This window comes from Battus philenor, unplaced genomic scaffold (genome assembly GCF_028537555.1).
Source record: "Battus philenor isolate CCGP_79_NKW_IND1 unplaced genomic scaffold, ilBatPhil1.0.hap1 SCAF_16, whole genome shotgun sequence".
Taxonomy (NCBI): domain Eukaryota; kingdom Metazoa; phylum Arthropoda; class Insecta; order Lepidoptera; family Papilionidae; genus Battus; species Battus philenor.
The window spans coordinates 1748938-1771735 of record NW_027181678.1 but is presented as its reverse complement, the minus strand read 5'-3'; the positions used below and the strand labels follow the sequence as shown (position 1 = coordinate 1771735).

The 22798-nt window shown below is 32.1% G+C and overlaps 2 protein-coding genes across 2 annotated transcripts in view; one reads left to right on the top strand and one right to left on the bottom strand.

Moving 5' to 3' along the window:
- Nucleotides 1-10904, bottom strand: part of LOC137919366 (probable E3 ubiquitin-protein ligase sinah) — a 55595-nt gene extending 44691 nt beyond the window's left edge. Inside the window, exon 1 of the mRNA XM_068762418.1 lies at nt 10672-10904. Coding sequence (XP_068618519.1) covers nt 10672-10695 — 24 coding nt within the window. The 5' untranslated portion in view covers nt 10696-10904. The remainder of the gene's footprint in view (nt 1-10671) is intronic.
- The window catches only part of Ac76E (adenylate cyclase type 2 Ac76E), a 180826-nt gene that overhangs the window by 106538 nt on the left and 51490 nt on the right, over nt 1-22798 (top strand). The window lies entirely within an intron of this gene.

Sequence of the window (22798 nt, the reverse complement as noted above, 5' to 3'; positions counted from 1 at the left end):
GATTCATTTAGATGTGTCATGGGGTATGTTTACATTCACCGTTTACTACGCCGACGAATGACACGATGCATATCGTTTTATACAGCTATACTCAACCTTCGGTCATCCCATTTTTGTGATTGTATCTTGTGACACAATATTAATACATAAATAAAAATGTTTATGACATGAAAAGATTAAGAAAAACAGCATCGCCTTCATAATGAGCGGTGAAGTAGATTGACTGACCATCCTCATATATTGATAATAAACGGAACTCAGTAGAAAGAAGTCAAAAAGTAAAATTGTAAACAAAATTAAATGTAATATCAACTCTGATGATATCTACAAATTTTATTAGTAAAAATGTCTTAAGAACTAGATAAATTGTGATAAAAACATAAGAAATTGAATACCAGTGACATTTGAGAAGTTATGTGAAGGATGAAAGGTGATGAAACGGAGGAAACTAAAAACGGAACAGTATGTAGTGAAGCAACTCCTGATAAGAGTTGTTGTCCGGAGCGAACTATGCGATGGATTAGGTTAGAGTCACCAAGAGGATTTTACAGTCATGAACACGTATAAAGTTATTTCGTATTTTTTAATGAATTTATTTACTTATACACGTCTGTTGTTTCGGACACGTAAAAGGTTGAGTACCACTGACCTGATGTAATGTATGCGGAAGCGATGTTTGTGTCTCGAATATATTTGTTTACTTTCGTCGAGGTTATCAATCCGAAGTTCATTGATATTTCAAGTTGTTAAAGTTATTGAACTTCTGTTTTAGGTTCACTATTTGAATTTTAACTTGAGTTTAATTTAATTTACTTTAACTTTTCATTTCTTTAGAAAAAAAATTATGGTTTCATTATCACTATTTTTTTTGAACAACTTATATTCATTCTTTGATAATTCTAAAGCGTCGCTAACATCAAAGTTAAAAATATAATCTTAGATATATAAATTATGGCACGAGATATACGTATGTACATTTCACAATGAAGTTAGATTTGCCAGTTGAGATATTTAAAACCTATGTTAAAAACATTTTATTGAAAAAAGTATATCATTCTTTCCAATAATACTGATGTTACAGCGTGGAATTAAATGTTATCTATGCTTACTCAGTAAAATAATTATTGTCGCGCACTCTTTATAAAATTATATTTGTAAAGATCAACTGTTGAGATTCTCATCGGTTCTTCTCAGCAGAACTGCCTTCCGAGCCGATGATAGGTGATAGATGTGATAGTGATAGTGATAGATGACGACATAAAATTGCTTGTAACAGCCTATTTGAATAGAGAAAATTTTAATTTCTAGTTTGATAAGCTTAGATTTCTTTCTATGCTTATATTTAGAGATAATAATTTATATATATCAATTTTTTATTATATTTGGGTTCTTATTACTTAACACGTCAAGTCATATCTGAATATAAATTGTCTATTGGTGGGAACAAATAATTAATACAATTATAATTTATATCGTCATTTGTTCAATAATCATCAAGTGTTTTTTTTAATTTATTAATACTTTTTTGTACACCATAGACAATAAATAGATGGAATAAAATAATGCATATGGTATAAGAGGCGGTCTAATCGCTCTAGGCGATCTCTACCAGACAGCCTTTGGATAGAGATGGAGAAGGCAGTTTAGAGTATACGTATATACAAATAGTTTCATATATACAAACATACCAACACAAATATATACCTATATAAACATACATACAAACACATACATACTATACACACGTACATACATATAAGAAAACTTATACATATATACACATATACAACTCTATATATATATATATATATATATATATATATATAGTTCACTTTTTAAATTTTATTTATTGTTGTGTTTATAAATGTATATTATACTTTATTTATAATGAGTAAATATGAATAAATATAGGCTATATATATGATAATGATAATAATCGAGAGACCACGTGAATAAAGCAGATTGATAAGATAAAGGTTTCTCAGAAGGCTCCTGTCGAACACCTGCCTTAACTCCCACAGGACGCGGCTAATTACCTCCAGTCCACTACGTCCGCTATTCGTATGTCCTTATAAAGGGAGCCGGTTTACCGAAACCTGTGCCAGGACCACAAAGGTTTTGTTACTCCCCTTACGAGCTATGCAAGTTTTTATTTGATGTTATTTGCGGCTAAATATGTACGTCGTATCGCTTTGTACGAGTTTAATTTTTTGCATTGAACTTACTTAACATTGATGTATTTTAATTAGATATCTTATTGTATATCTAACGTAAGTATGTGCGAGTAAAATTTATATTAGGCATTAGAATTTTATAACAATGTTAGTAAAAAATAATATATAAGGAAGAAAAAAATACGATTGAATGTTACGTAACAAAAAAAAAATTGTAGAAAAAAAATCGACGCGCAAAAACTACTTATCCATTGAATTGTATTACACACAAAAAATAAACAGGCGAATGGTAACCAAATGTAATAATAGATGGCGGTTTAGAAATTTCTTATATGATCAATTGTTAAATATAAGAATAATCCAAAATATGGTACAGTACCCGGCGATATATATTGCACATCGACTTTTGTAAAGAGACAATCGGCTAATTTCGGCTTAGTAGAGCACTATCTCTGTCCCATACTACCTATGTGACGTTTTGTCAGACGTGCGACAGAGATAATACTCTACAAATCCGAAATTAGCCGATTGCCTCTTTCCAAAGATGTGCAAGTTTTATCGCCGGGTAATAAATGTTATTTAAAGTTATAGAAATAACAAGACCTTAATTGCATCTTAAAGCTATAAGGTTTCGCTGCAAAAAACTTAACAAAACAATTTGTATGAGATATCTGGTTGGACCACCTGTTGACATGCTGGTTTCAAGTTGCTCGCAATTTAGACCCTTATGTGTTTTGCTTTCAAAATGGAATTACAATGGGTTATAACCCTTCTTATCTAGCAATTTATAATATTTACTTTTTTGTTGTGAATTAGCTTTTTGTTCGTTTTATTTAAAGATTAATCAGGTTTTCAGTATTCCTCACGTACCTCTATTTGGTTGGCTCTGTTATTATCACTGTATTGTCAGGTCTCCAAGCGTCTTCGCCACACAGCGGATTGAAAAAAAAAACCTCAACACGAGTTTACCCTTTTCGCTCCGGGACATATAAATCCTACGAGATGATAGATTTCAGTGCCAAATTTAGCGAAATAAAGCAAATAATTAATAGGTATAATATCGCCAAAATAACAACAAAGTGTTTGGTGATAGTAGGTTCCGCGGGGACTTTAAAATCACGCTAAACAACCCAAATTCACATCTGAATATCGCTTCGCAACTTTTATAGTGTTTCACAGCATTCATCTCGTGTTAATTTGAAACATATGTCCGTCTAAAGTGTTTTAAAAATTCCTTGATGTAATCAATATATACATTTTTAAATATTTTCTAGTGATTAGTTTCTCTATCATTTAAGTTTCATAAATGACCAATTCAATTTATTTTAAATTATGTTTGTTAAATAGGGGGGATCATAAGAATTTTGAAAAGGGTTTTGGTGAGGCCTGGCATAAAAAAGCTTGGGACACTAAAACATAAATGTCTAAGTCCTAGGGATTTAGGCTTTAGCTGCCACTTGAAACCAATTGAAATGTGAATAGGTCGAAATTTCAGCAAACAAGGAACATAGTTAATTGCTGAATAGTTTATTTTTTTAATGAAAAATATATGACCTTGTTAAGCTTTGCGAAAGACGCTGAATTTATGTCGCAACTAAACAGTGATATAAGAAATCTATGGAGAAAATATATAGAGAAATAATTATGATAAATAGTGTGATATCTGTAAAACAATTGCATTAAATCAATACACGTTTTAATGTAAAAGAAAACAGAACGACCTTGAACCGTGTCTTGCTTGATATTAGAAAGTTTTGCAAGACAGGAAGTCGGATGGCCTTCATACTAATCGTCCGACGAAGGCCATAGTGGATATGAGAAAGTTGTACGGTCATTGGTTTTTAGAACTATTTCGCACTGACCTGTTTTGTTTTAGTTTTGTCATTAATTGAAATTGTGTTAATTTAGCAATCGTTTACAAAATAGCTTAGCGATAAGTTAAGATTAATTAGGTTGCACTTTTTGAAATTGGAATTATAAAATTAGAGACTAACAAAGGTAGTGTTTAAGTGGGGGCGTTAAGGTTTTAGAGCTGAGACCACGTACCGAAAAGCATGACATGGTACATCCACCCATAAGGTAGTCAGATGACTTCGTTTTCAAGGATCTTTTTGGAAATATACAGGGGATGGAATTTCAGATAATTATTACAGTCTAGATCTTCAATTATTTTATTTAATGGAATCAGGCGTTACCTTGCGGAAGTCCATCCTAAGTAAAAAAGGACCAATATTTAGCCACTTCCTCACATGCAGTGGCAGTCGTGCAACAAAGCCGCCCGCCAGCCCGCTGATAAATGCGTATGCGGCAAACAATGCGAAAAAGTGTTTCACCCCTCCACGGGGCATCTTCAGGAGTTATGTTACACTGATTAGTGCCAAACACAGAGTCACTCAGTGAAGTGGCTAAATATTGGTCCTTTTCTTACTTCAATTATTTATCTCACCTGACCGGGAAGCATGGTTGGACGTCGATCAACAAGATAGACCATAAAAAGTTGTTAAGGTAGCCTGAAGACGGCATGCAAGCTGCTTCAGTGCTTATGGTGTATATATATATATATATATATATATATATATATATATATATATTTATATATATCCCCTAAATATATATATATATATATATATATATATATATATATTTAGGGGACGTCTATGTCATACAGTGGACTTCTATGGACTGTATTCAGTGTATTCGATATATAAATTCTACGAAAAAAAAATTATATTTAAATAAAGAATTTTCCTGTCCCGATTAAATATTAAACCGTGCATTCGATGAATAATATTCATTCGCTTACCTTTTTAAATTCAACCGTCATAAGTCGCCGGAAGTGAGTGATTTCGAGCTACGAAGTGGCCGTGTGAAATTATTTCTAGATACGAAACAATAAGGACGTGGTTTCACGCATCCTTTCCCTTCGGCGTATTGAATTTTAACCCACCCGACCGTACGGGTTGTTGTTGACAGAGGTTTTTGGTTTTTTTTTAATGTTTCAATCGAATCGGTGCCTTTAAAATTATAAATACGAATATATTTAATGTTCAAGACTGTATATTTCTGTAATATATACTACTTATATCATAATATAAGTTAAAATTATCATTTGAAACTCGGGGGAGTTGGAGTCAAAAGTTGGAATATCATATGGTTCAGCTTAGACAGCTTAGACGGAAGCCTTTAAAGGGGAGGAAATTAATTTGGAAGAAAATTTGAATTTTATTTACAAATTCACCATAATTTTTGATCATATTATTACAAATAATCATACTTTTATGTTTATATTTAAGTATATGTATGTGTATATATAAATCTCAGGACCTTTTTAGCACTTGTTTTAAGGGCCACGCTTACTCTCGAAAATTGTGAAACCAAAATTTTTTTTGTACCTTGAATATAATATAAGTTAATTGTTTTATCATTGTTTAAAACATAATGTCTTTGTAAACAAAATAAAATAAAACTGTTTTGACTTTTCAAAAAATTCAATAATTATTTTATAGGTTACCGTGGTTATTTATTTAAAAATATTTTTCGATCATTTCGAAAAGACAAATACCAAAGAAATTTACTTGGTTCAGAATTCAAAATACAAAAATAAAACTTAATTATCTCTACATCAAAACAAAAGGAAGGATTATGATTTAAAAAAAAATTCTGGTTAAAAATCCAAGGTCGATGCACTTAATGCTTCAAGATATATGCCTTCTTAGCAAGGTGACATTCGTGGTCGAAAATCCCCTACCATCGGTAAATAACTAAAATCAACTTCGAGTTTGTTTCGAAATACTCTTGATGTACTCAGTAATGTTATCATTTTTTGCTTCGTGTCAAAGAATGCATGAATGAATGTTTATATTTTCGCATTCAATCTGTTCGGAGTGGATTGAATACGGTGTAGTTAGACGTCAAATCTGTAATCATAATAAACTGGCTTGTTGTATCTCAAGATGTAAGTGCATTATGATTGGTCAATCCTTATCCGCTGAGAAGATAAACGCATTGCATTCCATGTTTAAACGTAACTGGGTTAGCCAATATACATGGTGATTTTTTATCGATGTAAATCTGGATATACAGCTCATATACTGTCTATTAATGTTCGGTACAACCTATTTTAAAATTCGCAACTTTATATTAAAATTAATTATCATTGTCTGATAGATTTTATTTATATATAGCCTATTGAAATGTCATTGAAAAAATTAATATATGTAACATATATATATTTCGTTGCGATCATTACATAGGTTGGTTTGTTATGCAGTACAGGTTTTACTTTTTGGTGTCGAATAAATTGTAAATTCACCCTCTAATCAACCTGTATAATTGCAGTTATTTTTAAATCATGTACGAGGTAAAGATGTATATAATTATTCTGTAGATAAAGATTCGTGTGTTCAAATTATACATTGTAAGACATTGTAAATATTTAAGCATTATGAAGCAATTTTGTAAAACAAAGAGTTTTCTCGTTTACAGGACGGTCAGTTCTTTGTGGTGCACCGTCAGTATGTCAATTGTTTTACTGTTATTTACAAGCTATTGTAAATAAGCTCTGTCACAGGAGAAAAGAATACGTGAAAATGTTTTATTACAACCGTCCACTCGACATTATATTTTTTTTTTATTTGAATTAAAATAGTAGTAGCATTGAAATGGAAATGTGTTTTTGATGACAATCCATTAGTATAATTAAAGACATTCGTAGTTCAACCAAGTTAGCAAATATGTAGTTAGGTAATTTCTTTTTTATTATAAGTTGTTAAGACCACGGATGACGTCGCTCATCATATATTAAAATTCTAGTAGAATTGAGTAGTCAATATATGGTGAAAAATAGATGCGTGGTTGTAAGTTCTAAGCATGCCTACTGTAATAAACAATTAAAGAAATTTGTTCTGGGAATGCAGATTATATAAAGCATAAAAGGAAGGTATGAAAGACAATGTTAACTACAAATGAGAATGCAGAAAAAAATTAAAACTCGAATAAAGTAAGTATAAAAATATTTCATCTTCTTCCATCCTTTCAATTCATCCATGTTTGCATATGCTACAATATTTTAGTCCACTCAATTTATCCTTTAGGATAATCTTTAAATCTAGGCTAAAAAATATTCTTTAATAGTAAAGACTAAATCAGAAATGAGATGTAAAGTATCTATGAACATTTGAGACATTTTGACCTTGATTTTTTTGTGTTATTTGATCTACATTAGGTATATACTTTCGGCTTCCCTGATATATGTAATATTCCCGGAATACTAAAATATGAGGAAAAAATAGTTATTCATAGAATATTACAAATTATCAGGTTAAACAGTACTGTTTTTGGCAGACTAATAAACCATATTACGTATAATTTTAACTGGCGGTTCCGTCTCATTGTGAATAGAATATATGACGTGTAGGCAAATGTCTTGGTCATTTAATCACGTTGTGAGAAATACCTCGTTACATATATGGGCTGGCATACTTTGAATGTGTTTTTTACTTGGAAATATTTATCATCGTGGTACTATTAAAGAACCTAGATGGATCTAACTAGCTTATAATATATTTGTATATTGACAATGCAGGTGTGACGTTCATAGCAGTTCACATGTCTCCTATAGACTTACATAGAAACGATATTGAGTAAGAAAAGGACCAATATCTAGCCACTACCGACAAAATATAAATATAATATAATATAAAGTTAAATATACGTTAACATAACTCCTGAAGATGCTCCGTGGAAAGGTGAAACACGTGTTGAGTAATTTAGCGGTGGCGGTTGTGTGATTCGCATTATTTGCCGCATGTGCATTTATCAGCGGGCTGGCGGGCGGTGCATTTGTTGCACGACTACCATTGCATGTGCGGAAGTGGCTAAATATTGGTCCTTTTCTTACTTAGGATGGATTTCCGCAAAGTAACGCCTGATTCCATTAAATAGAAACGATATTATTGTTAATATTCCAATAACCGATCGTAAATCCTACAATAAGAATAAAATAACAACATGCAGGTAAAATCTTGCATGATTCTATTGCAAGTTTTGATGAATCATTGGAATCCCTCATGCCACTCAACTCCGCGTAACGGTCGGTTTGCGAAACGGTGTTCAGTGACGCACTAATAGTACGCGGAACAATTTCTCATCGTGAATTCTTGGAAAGAAGTCATTAGACACAAAACTCACTAAATTTTGGTGAAAAGGATAAAGAAATGTATCTTTGTTCAAAAATAAAAAGGATCTCTTCAATTTATTTTTACTTATCCGTCCATAAGTTATTATAATAAATAATTATTCGCATTTTTAAATCAAATAATCATACCATAATTATTTTTTTAACGAAAATCATTAAAAAAAATTAGAAAAAAAAGTTGTTATTTGTTATACAACAGCTAAACTTTACTATTTGTACATTAGAAAAAATTATTTAATAAAACCCTCATATAATGAAGTCCACTGATGATTATTTAATATTAATGTATTGTCCAAAACAAGTCGGGTAAGTATTCGTGCTATAATTAGAATAGGTAGGGCTATTCTTGATATTTTAAATGTCAACATACTATAAATAAACTTCTGTATATATATTTAATTCACATTTCAATCGTCATACGTCCACTATTGGACATAAATTAGATTTACAGTAGCACGAAATTTCTAGAAAACCACTTCGTGTCGAATAGTCTCAGCTTTGTTTAGTTGAAACATACCTTATCACGGGAATTAATATTATATAGTTTAAAAGTCAACAAGCCGCTATGAGCCTAAGATGGTAAATCGTCAAAGGACACTTCTATGTGTCGTAAACACTAAAATTATATTTGCTAGCGTTGTTTCAAAACTAACAGTTATAAGCTGTGCTGTGTTTTCGTACTGTTTTTTTTAATAGCCCCCGCTATTGGAGGCCTCTCGTACCCCTAATTAGTTGGGATCAGGGTCTTTGTTTACTATTAAGTTTCATATCTTTCATCTTTTTTCTTTACTCACTGTCATTCTCCTCAATTTCTTACCTTATTTTCCTTATTTATTCTTACCTTATTTCCATCACAATATCTTTCATTTTGTTCTTTCATTCCTTCTTGCTTTCATCGCTTTCCTTCCATCATCTTATTACTCTTAGGTGGCTAGGTACATTTTTTTTATTCTTTATTTTATTATTGACATATTCTATTTTTTATCACAGTTTTATTTGTACTGTTTCGTTCACTCTCTTCCTGGCGTTATATCTCTTACTACTGACACGTGATCCTTTCTGATAAGTATATCACGCACTTCGTTAGGCCAACTGTATTGGTCTTCTGAGTTTTGTATTGCTTCGGCTACTATTGTGTCGACCACTCGGCTGGGGTATCGTGGTCGATATTACACTAACTTTATCGGTGATCAAAAGTTTTACCAATCTTTGACTGATTTTCCTGGCTATGTGATCGAAAAAACTAAAATCCACGTTTGTGTAGTGTAAATAGATTTGACAGTCCGAGACAATCGGCAATATAATACAGAATTTCTTTATTAGCATCTTCATATTGACTACTTCGTGATTCAGATTATTTGCATTAAATTCAGAGCAGTAAACTCAACAACCAAATTGGAAAGACTAGATTACGTATTAGCAAACTTTTGAAGTTTAAATGCAGCTGTTCGTTTTTTAAAGTTCTCTTCACTTACAGAACCTTAATGTCGAATCCATAGTAAAGTAGATATAAGTTTAGTTCAAAGTGATGATAAAAGATTAGTCATCAGAAAAGATATAGTAGTCATCGGGTAGAACATAGAAACACTAAAACAAATTTTAAATAAGAAAATGTTTGCAGAGAAATTTACTTTCTCTATCTTCTTCAATTACAAGTTCTATTTTGTAGTACTCGATGATGCAACCATGACAAACAAGTAAATAAGGTCAACGGGTTTAAAATAAACACGGAGAAGAGATTGACAGGTTCTTGAGTCAATATAGAAGTACCAATCATGGTCGCTTATATTGAGAAGAACAATGAAGTATGTAATGTTATTCTTAAAAAGAAAGTAAAAAGTTGAACGAATCGCTTTAAAACACCCGGATAAGAAAATATAAAGACATGTATGTTATAAGTGTAATAAATTATAGTACAGCATTACAATGGGTGATAAATAAAACAAGTGTGAATTTAATTAAAGAGAAGAAATAAATCAACACGATATTAAATGTAAACAGATAACGCAATAATTTATAATAAAGTATAAACTCCGGTAACAGAATTCAATCATTAGCAAATTAAGTAAACACGTATTAACAAGATACCATATAGAATTTAATATAATGCATAAGATACGGATATGCTAATATGTGACCTTTATAAAAGTTCTATCATTGCCAAATTTACAAAAAAAAAAAAAACTTAACTCATGTAATTTCAATTCATATCTTCTTTTATACATCATTTTAATGATTCAGGAAATAAAAACTTTGAGAGACGTGACACGTATATTTCTATATCCAAAATAGCGTACTCACCAATCCTTGAATTCTAGGAAACATTTTAATTTATATAAAATATCACAGGATCCAAGATAATCACTTAGTGTTAGCACAGAACAAAACATTAAATGTTAACACAAACTTTGTTCACAAAACACAAACTTCATGCATGGCGTAAACAAAACAGTACGGCGTACGCCAAAGTACAAGACCGTTATTTTTTACAATGCACGTGCGTTCGACACACGGCGTCAGACGCGTCTGAGGACTACTGCTTCGCAATGGTTTCGATCCAAATGACTCACGCGCAGACATCGACGGGGGGAGTGTTGTCCCTTTATCTTTTGTTATCTTGTGAAACATTAAATACTTTTAGCTGTGTTACAATTAATAAATGTACTCTTTTAACCTGTGATGAAATTAATTTATACGTCAGGTGATTTAAGATTCGATATTTAGTAATAATTTAATTATCATTACTCAGCTGTAGAAATTTCCAAAAAGATTTGTAGAAACCGATCTGCACTCTCCGTTTTTTTGACCTTCACAAGGTCATCTATCTACCATGTAGATGGACGTCATGGTCCCTTCTCTAAAACCTTGAGGCACCAGCAGCAATCAGTACTGCGCCATCTTCCCTGTCCAATACTACTTCAACGTGCCAATCCTCTGGACTGTATGCAACTTTTATATTGATCTCATCAATTATTAGTCGATCTCGTAAAGAAATAAATGATAATTATTGGACATTAAGTAAATATATCTGAAGTGGCAGTGAACGGAGCACATCGCTTGTGAAATGGCCATTGAGGTCAAAAGTTTCTCAAGTGGCGACCACGAGGCCCCACTATGACGACCGATGACATAATTACGGTTGAACGATCATCGTGGAGATTTTGGCGCAGGCCTAGGCCTAGGCCTTGCAGTGGGCATTCATCAGCTAAAAGTAAGTAGATGAAGAAATAAACGAAAACCGCATGACCTGCCTCCATTAAATATAGAAAACAAAATTTATAATCCACTTATAAACAATGAAACAACAAAAGTAAAACAGAGCCGTCGAGTAGCCATGCGATAGGCAAACAGATAAAGTTCTTGAACAAAGGCATGTTTTCTTAAACGCAACCTTCACGTACATGAAGAATTCCATAAAGAATTCATGTCACAATAAGGAAATAAGTCGATGGCGTAGTATGTAGTAAAAGTTATTCAAAATGTTGTGTGGGTGTGTCCTCTTAAAAAATTATTATCAATTCTCTGATAATGTTTCTTCCGGGAGTCTGGAGTTCCAGTAAACAGTTTCTCTCAACGATTTGTTTTTTTACATGTTACGTACAATTTGTTTATTGTTCAGAAGGTTTTATAGGATCATCATTTATCCTTATGTCCCCGAGATAGGGCATACACAGTACGTCGCCATCCCTAGCGATCTTGAGCCTCGTGCTTTATTTCGCTCCACGTCATTCCAACTGCCTTCAATTCTGCAGTGATCGTCTGCCACCAGGTTTGCTTTGGGCGGCCACGTTTTCGCTTTCCTTGAGAATTCCATTCTAGGGCTTGCCTCGGTATGTGATCAGGGTCCTTTTGGAGCGTGTGGCCTATCCAGTTCCACTTGCGACGTTTGATCTGCTGTTCGATCGGCATCTCACCGCAGCGTTTTCAGAGATCTTCGTTGGAGACTTTTTCAACCCAATATATACCGAGAATATGTCTAAGACAGTTGTTAACGAAGACTTGGAGCCGATGCGAGATATCTAAGGTTTAGTTTTATGGGATACATGTTATAGCATATAAACCTAATGCGCATCCTTTTCAAATTATATTATTACATTATTGTGTATAGTGATATAATTAAGTTTAATTTAAAATAAATAAACTTGAAATAGTTTCTTTTTTTGAATAAAAGATATCGTTCATTCTGCGTTCAAATTAAAAATTTTGAATATGTTGAAAAAGACTACAAGGTAGAACTCAGAGGGAACAATTAATAATAATTTTTGGTTAATGAATTTGAATACGAAATTATCTAATATACTAAGTTAATGACGTCATACCGCGGTATTACGTGCTTTTAGCACATTTTAGTTAATTACGTCAAATGTAGATTCAAAATCGTAATTATACGAAGTCATGCAGACGATTAAAGTGGGTAAGTAATTAAAATGCCGATAATTGATGGGTTTTGCCTATTACAGACATTTATCGAGCTTTATCTGATAAAATTATTTATCTCATATAATGTTAACTATTAACACCAAATAATAATAAAAACTAACTTGATTATGATTTACATATATTCACACTAATATCATTACAAATATATGGAAGGAAAAAGATAGTGGAACCATTGCCTCCCTCTTGGGGGAAAATGAACGTCGCTTACCATTTCAAAAGTACTGCGGAAGGATAAAGGAACGATAAAGGTGGTAATTGAAAGGTTTAGAAGGATTATCGTCTATGGTCGATAAAAGCTAACTCAACAGTTTTGTATAAAAACAAAGGATAGTAAAAATAAATTTCTTTACAAATTAACGTCGTATTTCTATTGAAAGTAAAGATTAGATGTTCAGGTAACTAACAATGTGTTGTTTTAATAAGTAACTATATTAAGGTAACCCTTGCATTGTTCTGATATTAGATAGAACAATTGCCTGTACTCGAATTGTTTTAAACAAAAGATTGTAATATTTAATCTTTTATTATTTATCTACGAATATTCCGGTTCTTTAATAGAGTTAGTTTTTTTTTTTACTTTCATTGTTATGTTTTTTAAGATAATAATATTTACGATTACCTCATTTATTAATAGTTTGTTACATTTAAATTTAGATTGTATGAAAATGTTACCCATTTAAAGTTATATAACCATTGTTTTTATTACGTTTCAAATGATTGCAGTTATGTAATATCAGGTGAAATAAGTAAAAATAACAATTTATTTGTGTTTAGTATAAGATAAAATACATTTATTCAACATCGGTATTTATAACAGGATTCATTGATTTTTTTTTAATTTTTGACCGCTTCGCAAAGTTTAATAGTTGTTGAGAAGAGACGTGAAGAAACTCTACGACGAAACATGTTTTAAAAAGTTTAACAATATGCTTTATTTGCACTATCTGTTAGATTTTGGCGAAATAAAAACTAAAATAAAGTTAAATTAAATCATCAAGATTTGATAAATTTAATATACTTTCAAATCTTTATTTACAATTAACTGCATCGACATCTAGTTTTGTTCACTTCAATCCTTTTTATTGACAAATTCGTAACAAGATTTTTTTTAAATATATATATTTATACATTATTCATGATGGCCGGAATAAATTTATAATAATATCCCTATGTCATTAGTAACAAGTACACACAAAGTATTTTGAATTATTTCATTAAATGTGATTACTAAACTATCGTATTTCTTTTGTCTTAGACCCCTGAGGGCTTTTACAGCTTCGTCGGAATTTAGTTCACGGAACGGAAGGGTCCGCGGTCCAGTCCCCAATAGCGGGTCCAACTAATAATAAAAAAAGTTAGAATTAATGGAAACTAATTTAAAAAAAAAATGTTTTTTTTTTTAAAACAAAAGTTATTAGTCCTATATTAAATATTTTACCTAAGTACATCGTTAACAAATGCTGATGAATGGTTTTATGTGAAAACTCACTAAATTTTTACATTGTTTTAAAAATAACAATGCCATTGTCATTCCGACTAATCTCCACTTACATTGTTTTATGTTCCATCACGTATACCTTCGAAGAAATACATACCTGAATTTTTATTTACAGGGGGCTGTAAAAAGATTTCAAATCGAAATTTCTTATGAATCGGCAATGTGCATGAATGACCTTAAACTAGGACTGATGCCAGTCACGTGCCTATATGCTATCTTTGAGGCATAAAAAAGATTGAGATCGAATGCGCTAATCATTTATTTGACTTGTTTTAGGTTATAATAATATAGCTTTAGTAGTGATAGTCTAAGGGTAGGAACACACGATCTAAAAATTTTTTAATATGTAAAAACGATATCTGTGTTTTGTTATTAAATTTTAATAATGAGAAGCGGTAGAGGATTGTCTTGCGATCGTACCTAGTGGGTCAGATTGCATGCATTTATTATATAGGATTAACATTGTTGACAACAAGTTTCCAAAGGATTGCATATCGACCTTTGAAAAGAAACTATCGGCTAATTTCAGCTTCGTAGAGCGTTATCTCTGTCGCACGAAATACAACGACTGACAAAACGTCATATAGGTAGTGTGGGACAGAGATAGTGCTCTACGAAGCCGAAATTAGCCGATTGTCACTTTCCAAAGGTCTATGTGCAATATTTCTCGCCGGGTACTGTACGTGAGTAGATAGGTAGTGCCATAATATTATACTGCGATCGACAAACCTGCCAAGCGTGGGAATTATAGTATAGTATATCTATGTATGGTATAGTATATCTACTATAGATATCTTTTGTAGAGGTCGATGCCTTGACTGAAACGACGTAGATGAAATTATAAATGTCCGTATGTATTTATTATTTGCAATATAACTATGATCAAAAAACAATTCGGAGAATTAAAAATAATGGAGATGTAAAAAGATCTAGTTCGACAATTGAAATATGACTCCAAAGCTTTTACTGTTGGTTTAAAATTTGTACAAAATTAAACAAAAATATTCTGAATTAAAAAAGTACTGCTGTGAATTTTTTCAATAGTAATTTTTTTCCTCGATAAAATAGGAGAAATCAAATACTTTAGTACAAACTAACGAATTTTTCGCCAAATAAAGAACTATACAGATATGTGAAATTTATATAAATTGAATACACATATTCCATACTTTTATTTACATGTTTTAAACAAAATTATACCTTTTAAACACGTAACACAATGGCTCAAACTGTCAAGAAGCATGCTTCCTTCACACCTCCATACATAGTCAAAGAGCAGGTGCTCGTAAAATTTCACAGTCTAAGCTAGCAACACAAGCAGTAGCGATGAATATGAAGTAGGTTTCAACCCTTTACCAAGATCTTATTTAATATATAAGTAATTATCTAAAAAATTTCAGATCAATCTGACAACGGGAAGGTGCTTAAATTTCAATTTCTAATTTTTGATCCAAATAAATTCCGTACGGGTCGAACTAAATAAAACCGTTTAACATGGAGCAAACAATACAATAACAATAATAAAACTTTCTTGATACCACGATAACCCAGTTTCGGAAGTATTATATTGGCTTTAAGATGCGATTAGACTTATCGATAGGTTTATTATCTTTATATCGAGGAAACACAATGCTATCGACATCTTCAAAATCAACATCGCCCTGGTTTCCCGTCTTATCAGATTGAGAGTCTGATAAGCGATGGAACTTGTATAGCTGGCAAAAAAGGAACAGCTGAATTATTTAATTATTTGCAATCTTTCTTTTATAAATACAGTAAGTGCATAAAAGTATATTCATGCATGTCGTTATATGTTGGATATACCAGCATAATCTTTGTTATTTTTTTTACTTTAAAAAAATACGGTGTGATACCTCCTTTTTTATGGCTATTGGGGGCCTCTCGTACCCCTAATTTGTTGGGATCAGGAACTATATTTACAAAATAAGTTTTTCAATTATTTTACCTTTATTCTTTACTCACGTTCATACATCTCAATTTCTTTTGTTCTTACCTTTTATCTTTCACAATATCTTTCATTTATTTTGTTCTTTCATTCCTTCTTGCTTTCATCGCCTTCCTTCCATCATCTTATTACTCTTAGGTGACTAGGTACACCTCCTTTGCGGGAATAACGAAATAGTTATGCCGTAGTCCTATTTTTTCATTTTACCTCCGTTATTCGGGGCCTCATTCCTTGTATAGGATACACAGGGGCAGTTTTTCATATAATAATTTTATTTTTATCTTCACATTTTGTACTTAACATATATCTTCAGTAAGAAAAGAACCAATATTTAGCCACTTCCGCACATGCAGTGGTAGTCGTGCAACAAAGTACACCGCTTTCCAGCCCGTTGACAATTGCGCATGTGGCAAACAATGCGAAATACATAACTAGTACCGTTAAATCACTCAACACGTGTTTCACCCCTCCACGGGGCATCTTCAGGAGTTATGTTACACCGATTAGTGCCATTTGACTATGTGTTTGGCACTAATCGGTGTAACATGAAACATGGAAGTGGCTTAATATTGGTCTTTTTCTTAGCTATAACTATTAACTTTGCCGTCTCAGGGAGCGGCCTCTGAGACAGCGGCGCCCGTGTGCATTGCACACCCTGCATTATAGGTTAAGCCGCCCCTGGCCCCCTCCATTGTTCTCTGGGAGACCTTGAGCCTTCTTATGGGGCCCTAAACTAAAACCTCAAAAACGGATTAATACGGACCAGTTAATTTCATTAAAGTTAAATACTTTTCGGTACATAATTGACTGAAATTCCTTCGGTGGTACGTATAATAAGTTTTGGAATTTCAAACATGCGACGACCTACCGAACTATTTAAAACACGGACAACATGATGAATTTCTCAGACGAGACTCTTTGAGGTTTTGGAGATTAATTCGTAAAATTTCTATGAAAGATATATAACTACAGGTGCAGTGTTCATAGCTGACGATACGAATAATAAATTGACGACGAACAATATATATATATATATATATATATATATATATATATATATATATATTGTTTGATTATCTGTAAATGCTTAAAAGAGGTAAATGTATATCTCATTTGTGAGCCAAAAACTTTATCACTCTGTTTAAAGTGATCACTATGAAATGTGAACTCTATAGTTGTCGAGTCTTCTTTATTAATGTCGACACCACCGCGCTGTGATCGCCACAGAACTTTTAAACCCCAACGGTCACTGCTACTTCAGTAGATAAATTTTACAGACTATGTCGCTTATCTTGGTTATTATCTTGGTTTGGAATAACTCTCTCCATTGCTGGTTGACCTTGAGTTTTCTAAAAGATCCATCACCTACAACTTATACTGGCCAAACAGTTGGTCAACGTTGATTTATAAGGTCCATCGTAAACGACAAAAACTAATCTCGTGGTCAATGAAATTCCATTGAAAGTCTTAATAAGATTAAATTCGATTTTCGAATGCTTTATATTTATACTCATACATCAAATTACAAAAACATCGATATACTAAATATCTCTGACCGGGTCATCGGAATTATATCGTGAGCCATTACGCCTCTCTTATCTTGTATGCTGTCACGTTGTTGCAGCAGATATAAACATATTACGTATAAACATAGCATGTTTTGGTGACGTTTGAAGTACGAAGGCATAGAATTAAGTAATTTAATATACTGTTTATAACGTTATAATGTAACTAGAAAATTACAGGATAATGTAAATAGATGAAACGGATAGACGAGAAGAAGGTATATAGAAAAAAATAAAAATATATTTAACTGTGATATAAAGAAAAACCCACTGTAATATTTTAGAAGCGAAGAAGAAGAAAGAACGGTAATGTGTGGGAATGGGAGATATTGTGACGAAAAAAAGAGAGGATGTTAATAAAAAAGAAAGTAAAAAAAATATTAAAATTATTTAACAACAAAAAAGACCCTGTCTCTCCCAAGATAGTGATGAACGAGATGTAAAAAAACATATTGTCTACTGTTATAAGTTATAAATATATATATATATATATATATACACATATAGACATATGTATGAGTTTTAGAATTACATACAAACCTACATCTGAATAATTCCCGGAGGATGTACCATAATTGCAACGATTGGAGGGAGTCGATCACAGTGTGGCATTATAGTACGCAGATGACGCTGCTGCCCATCCTCTGGGAACTTCTTTGTGAGCAGTAGCAATCCTATATAATTAAGGTACAAAATGGGACTTATAACATTGTTTCCCAGGAATCGAATCCGCGACCTACTATCGCGTGTCTCAGTCCTCTACTGATGGGATACCACTGATCTAAGATGTTCTCACTTGTGCCTAACTATGAGAGTAATTACAGAAGGGGTAGAACTGGAACACGGCCACTTTCTTTCTGGAACAGCAAAGACTGTATTCGCTGAAAGTTTAAGAGAAATATTCGCTAGATTCTTGTTCAAACGTGGCCTTGGAAATAAGTCAAAATAGATTTATTATATTAAATCATAACAAACATCTATAATCAACAGCTTAAAAATTAAGTCTACGTATGTTCGAATTAAGCTACTTGCTTATAAGAACTAACTAAAATGTCAATTTTATTAAAAAAGAAAATTTTGCAAAATCACTGCTATTACAAACATTTCTCATATCAAAATAAATTAACATATTACATATTAATTATTTACATAGATTCATGACCCAAATATTTACATCGTCGTTAACATTCGACCTCATTAATTAACAATTTATTAATTATTTTTTAATGTAATTATAATAACATGCAAAAGTATTTATCGGCGGCCTATTAAAACTAGGTTCGCAGAAGTTTTAATAACAATTTTTTTGCTTTGTATGAACGCAATGAATAGTTTTTTTAATCATCACAACAATAATATGTTATATGTTATCATTGTTATGAAACTGGTTACATATATAAATTATAAAGTAGGTAGAATCAGAGAGTAGAGATATATAATTAAACTTTGCGTAGACTCTGATGTTATTCAGGGATTGACGATTTTTCTTTTGATTCATTCATTGAATATAGAATCTTCTAGACTTAGACCTCCCACAGATTCATCCAATAGGATAAGTAGAAAGCGGTCTGCATTCAGCGTCCTTTATATTATTTTATTTTGCCACATGTAAACACATCTTTATATTTATTCATTGTTGACACTCTTTACGATTATCTGCCCATTTTATTTGCTTACATAGGTGCGATTGTTTGAACGCTATATTGTGTCTAACTAAAAAAGAATGATCATTTTAATCTTCAATATCGTCATGATCATTTCAATCGTAGTTTAGAAGTAGCCGTAATTCTACTACTGGACAGGCATTCATAGCTTTCCAATGGGATCTTTAAAAACTGTCTTCATCTAAAGCAGAGTTCGCCAAACTTTTTTGTGTCGTAGACCGCCTGCCATATTTTTCCGTATTGGGTAGACACCCTACTTACTGATGTTGATTTCCTGTAAATTTCTAACTGTAGTGAAGTTTAGTGTTAAAAACTTAAAGTAAAAACACATGTTATGTTATGAAAATGTATTGCGACCACAAAGCGAATACCAACATCCTACAATTTTATGAATATATATAATATTTTTTTACTTCATAGGTACTTTTATAAATAATGTTAATGTTTTGATATTATAAGATAGTATGATGTAAGTAAATAGGTACTATCAGTGTATGTGTTGAGATCCACAATCGTGGACCCCATTTTCATTTCATGGACCACCCCAAATTTTTTTTCGCTGACGTAGACCTCTAGAGGTCCATATAGACCACTTTGGGAATCACTGATCTAAAGTCTTAAGTAGAATATAACAATTTCGTGTGTTTATTAAACAAATAAAGTATCATTATAAATTTAAATCATTAAGAAATTTACGTAAGTTAAATTAATAATTTTCCCGCCAATGCGAATGCTCTTCCACAGAACCCGTTTGGCGGCAATGACCCCGTTTCTGCTTGCCAGTTACTTACTACAAGTCTTATGTCACGTACGCATACAACTTAGATGTATGAACCTCATACGCATGTCGACCAATCCAACCTGATTATGTATACATCGATGACGCCACCCTTAAAACAATACAGTCGAAATATTAAATATAATTAATCTAATATATAAAATTCTCGTGTCACGGTGTTCGAACTTGAACTCCTCCGAAACGGCTTGACCGATTTTTACCAAATTTCATATGCGTATTCAGTAAGTCTGAGAATCAGCTACTATCTATTTTCCATACCCCTTAGTGATAAGGGTGGTCCACCCCTAAATATTTTTTTTTTAATTTCTTGACGAAATTTTTTGTTTTAATTTTTTATGATACAGCATACAAAAACACATACAACCCTAAATTTTCACCCCTCTATGATCATCCCTTATTTTTTATTTGTAAATTAAAATCATTATTTCTTTGCAAAACAACGTTTGCGGGATCAGTATCTTATAATAAAGAATAATGGAGGTCGAGAAATCGATTTATTACGTATCGATGAGCCAGACTGTGATTAATATAATTGAAGTTAATAATAATCAATTTGAAACTAAAGCACTTTTAGTAACATTTGCAGTGCCAAGATTTAGTTCTCTTGGGCTCTAAAACGCATATCAATTGATAGCCCATGAAATAAACAAATCTTTATCTCTTCTTGAAGAGTATAGAGATAGGTGACTCAATGTATCATCTTCTAAGAGACCTAGGGATCCGTGGGCTTGATGGAGTAGATCCTAGTACATAATTTTAGGCAGCAAGTCTTAAAAGTTCCCTTGAAAGCCTGAATCATATTATATCAATATCTGAACTTCACCTGTAAAGTATCTACCGACCTAAGTCAGAATTCTCAAGGAAGAAACTTAGTGAAAATCTAGAATGAACGATTTTAGTCACTCACATTTCAAGCCCGATAAAGTCGTAAATGCCGATTGACAAGTGTGTCAAATATTGAAAAAGGACTAAAATACGCTATATTAAAGAAGAAGTATTTTATGTGAATAGGTTGCAATTTCTCCTTCTATTCTTTATCTTTCTTACTTCTTAAATTCTAATATTCTTTACGTATCTCTCAAACATCTCTATCATTCTTGTATCATAGCTTTTTATATTCCAAAATCATAATACATCATATGACAGCCTTAGTATTTACTAGTGTCTTTGTTTAACTTAAGTAAGAAAAGGACCAATATTTAGCCACCGATTAGTGCCAAACACAGAATCCACTCTGTGTTTGGCACTAATCGGTGTAGCATGACTCTTGAGGATTCCCCGTGGAGGGGTGAAACGTGTGTTGGGTGATTTAACGGTGGCGGTTGTGTAATTTGCATTGTTTGCCACATGGGAATTTGTCAGCGGGCTGGCGGGCGGTGCACTTTGTTGCACGACTACCACTGCATGTGCGAAAGTGGCTAAATATTGGTCCTTTTCTTACTTAGGATGGACTTCCGCAAAATAACGTCTGATTCCATTAAATATTTCTTTAACTTATAATGTAAACACTTTATCAATTAATTTACTTTTAACTTACAAGTGTCAACGATATTATAACAAGTTTTCCTTTTTGATTGTGGGGTTTTACCCGATCTAGCTTACTTAATTAGGTCTTATTTATATGTATGATACTCAGAATAATTATCTTGAAAAAGAACACAGAGGGAGTATCTTCGTCGTCCTCTAGAGAGGCGATGTTACTAGCCTCTATACTTTTACTTAATTCTGTATCACAGACAGATCGGATAATATGGAGTTATATGTATAAAAGACTGCAAATTTTGATACATGCGACATGACGTTCATGTTGTTCCGCGAAATTTCACAACAATGCTTTACGTCATACAGTTTATCAATTATTATGAATCATAAATCGATGGCGATGGTAACCAGCATACAATTATTTACTTACTACTGCCCCGCGACTTTGTCCGCCTGGAATTTAACAAAAACTGCATTTTTTTTCGTTTTTATTTTAATCATGGAGGAGAATGTGAACTTCACAATTTACGTAAATTCTTATATCACCCATAATTCGAAATGTCATCATTCGTTCGCTGTTTTAATTGTAATTCATATCATCATGAACTGTTACGGCAATATATGAAATTCATTGGAATTACAGTAGCGCCATCTGTCGAAAATTTGTCATAATAACTTAGAAATATAATAACAATTTTGCTAAAGATCATCACATGATAAAATGCGTAGTTTACGATTTTACAAAGGACATACAGACAAACTTTATATATATATATATATATATATATATATATATATATATATATATATATATATATATATATATATATATAAATAAACATATACATAAACATATACATATATCAGTACATATAATTGAAAGTACCTTAATAAATAAAATAGTTGTTTCTGTTATATGTTCTTCTATAGGTGACACAACATTAAAAACTTATTTAATACAACATAAATATTAGGAAAGGTCAAACCACATCTCCAACAAAATAAAATTAAGAC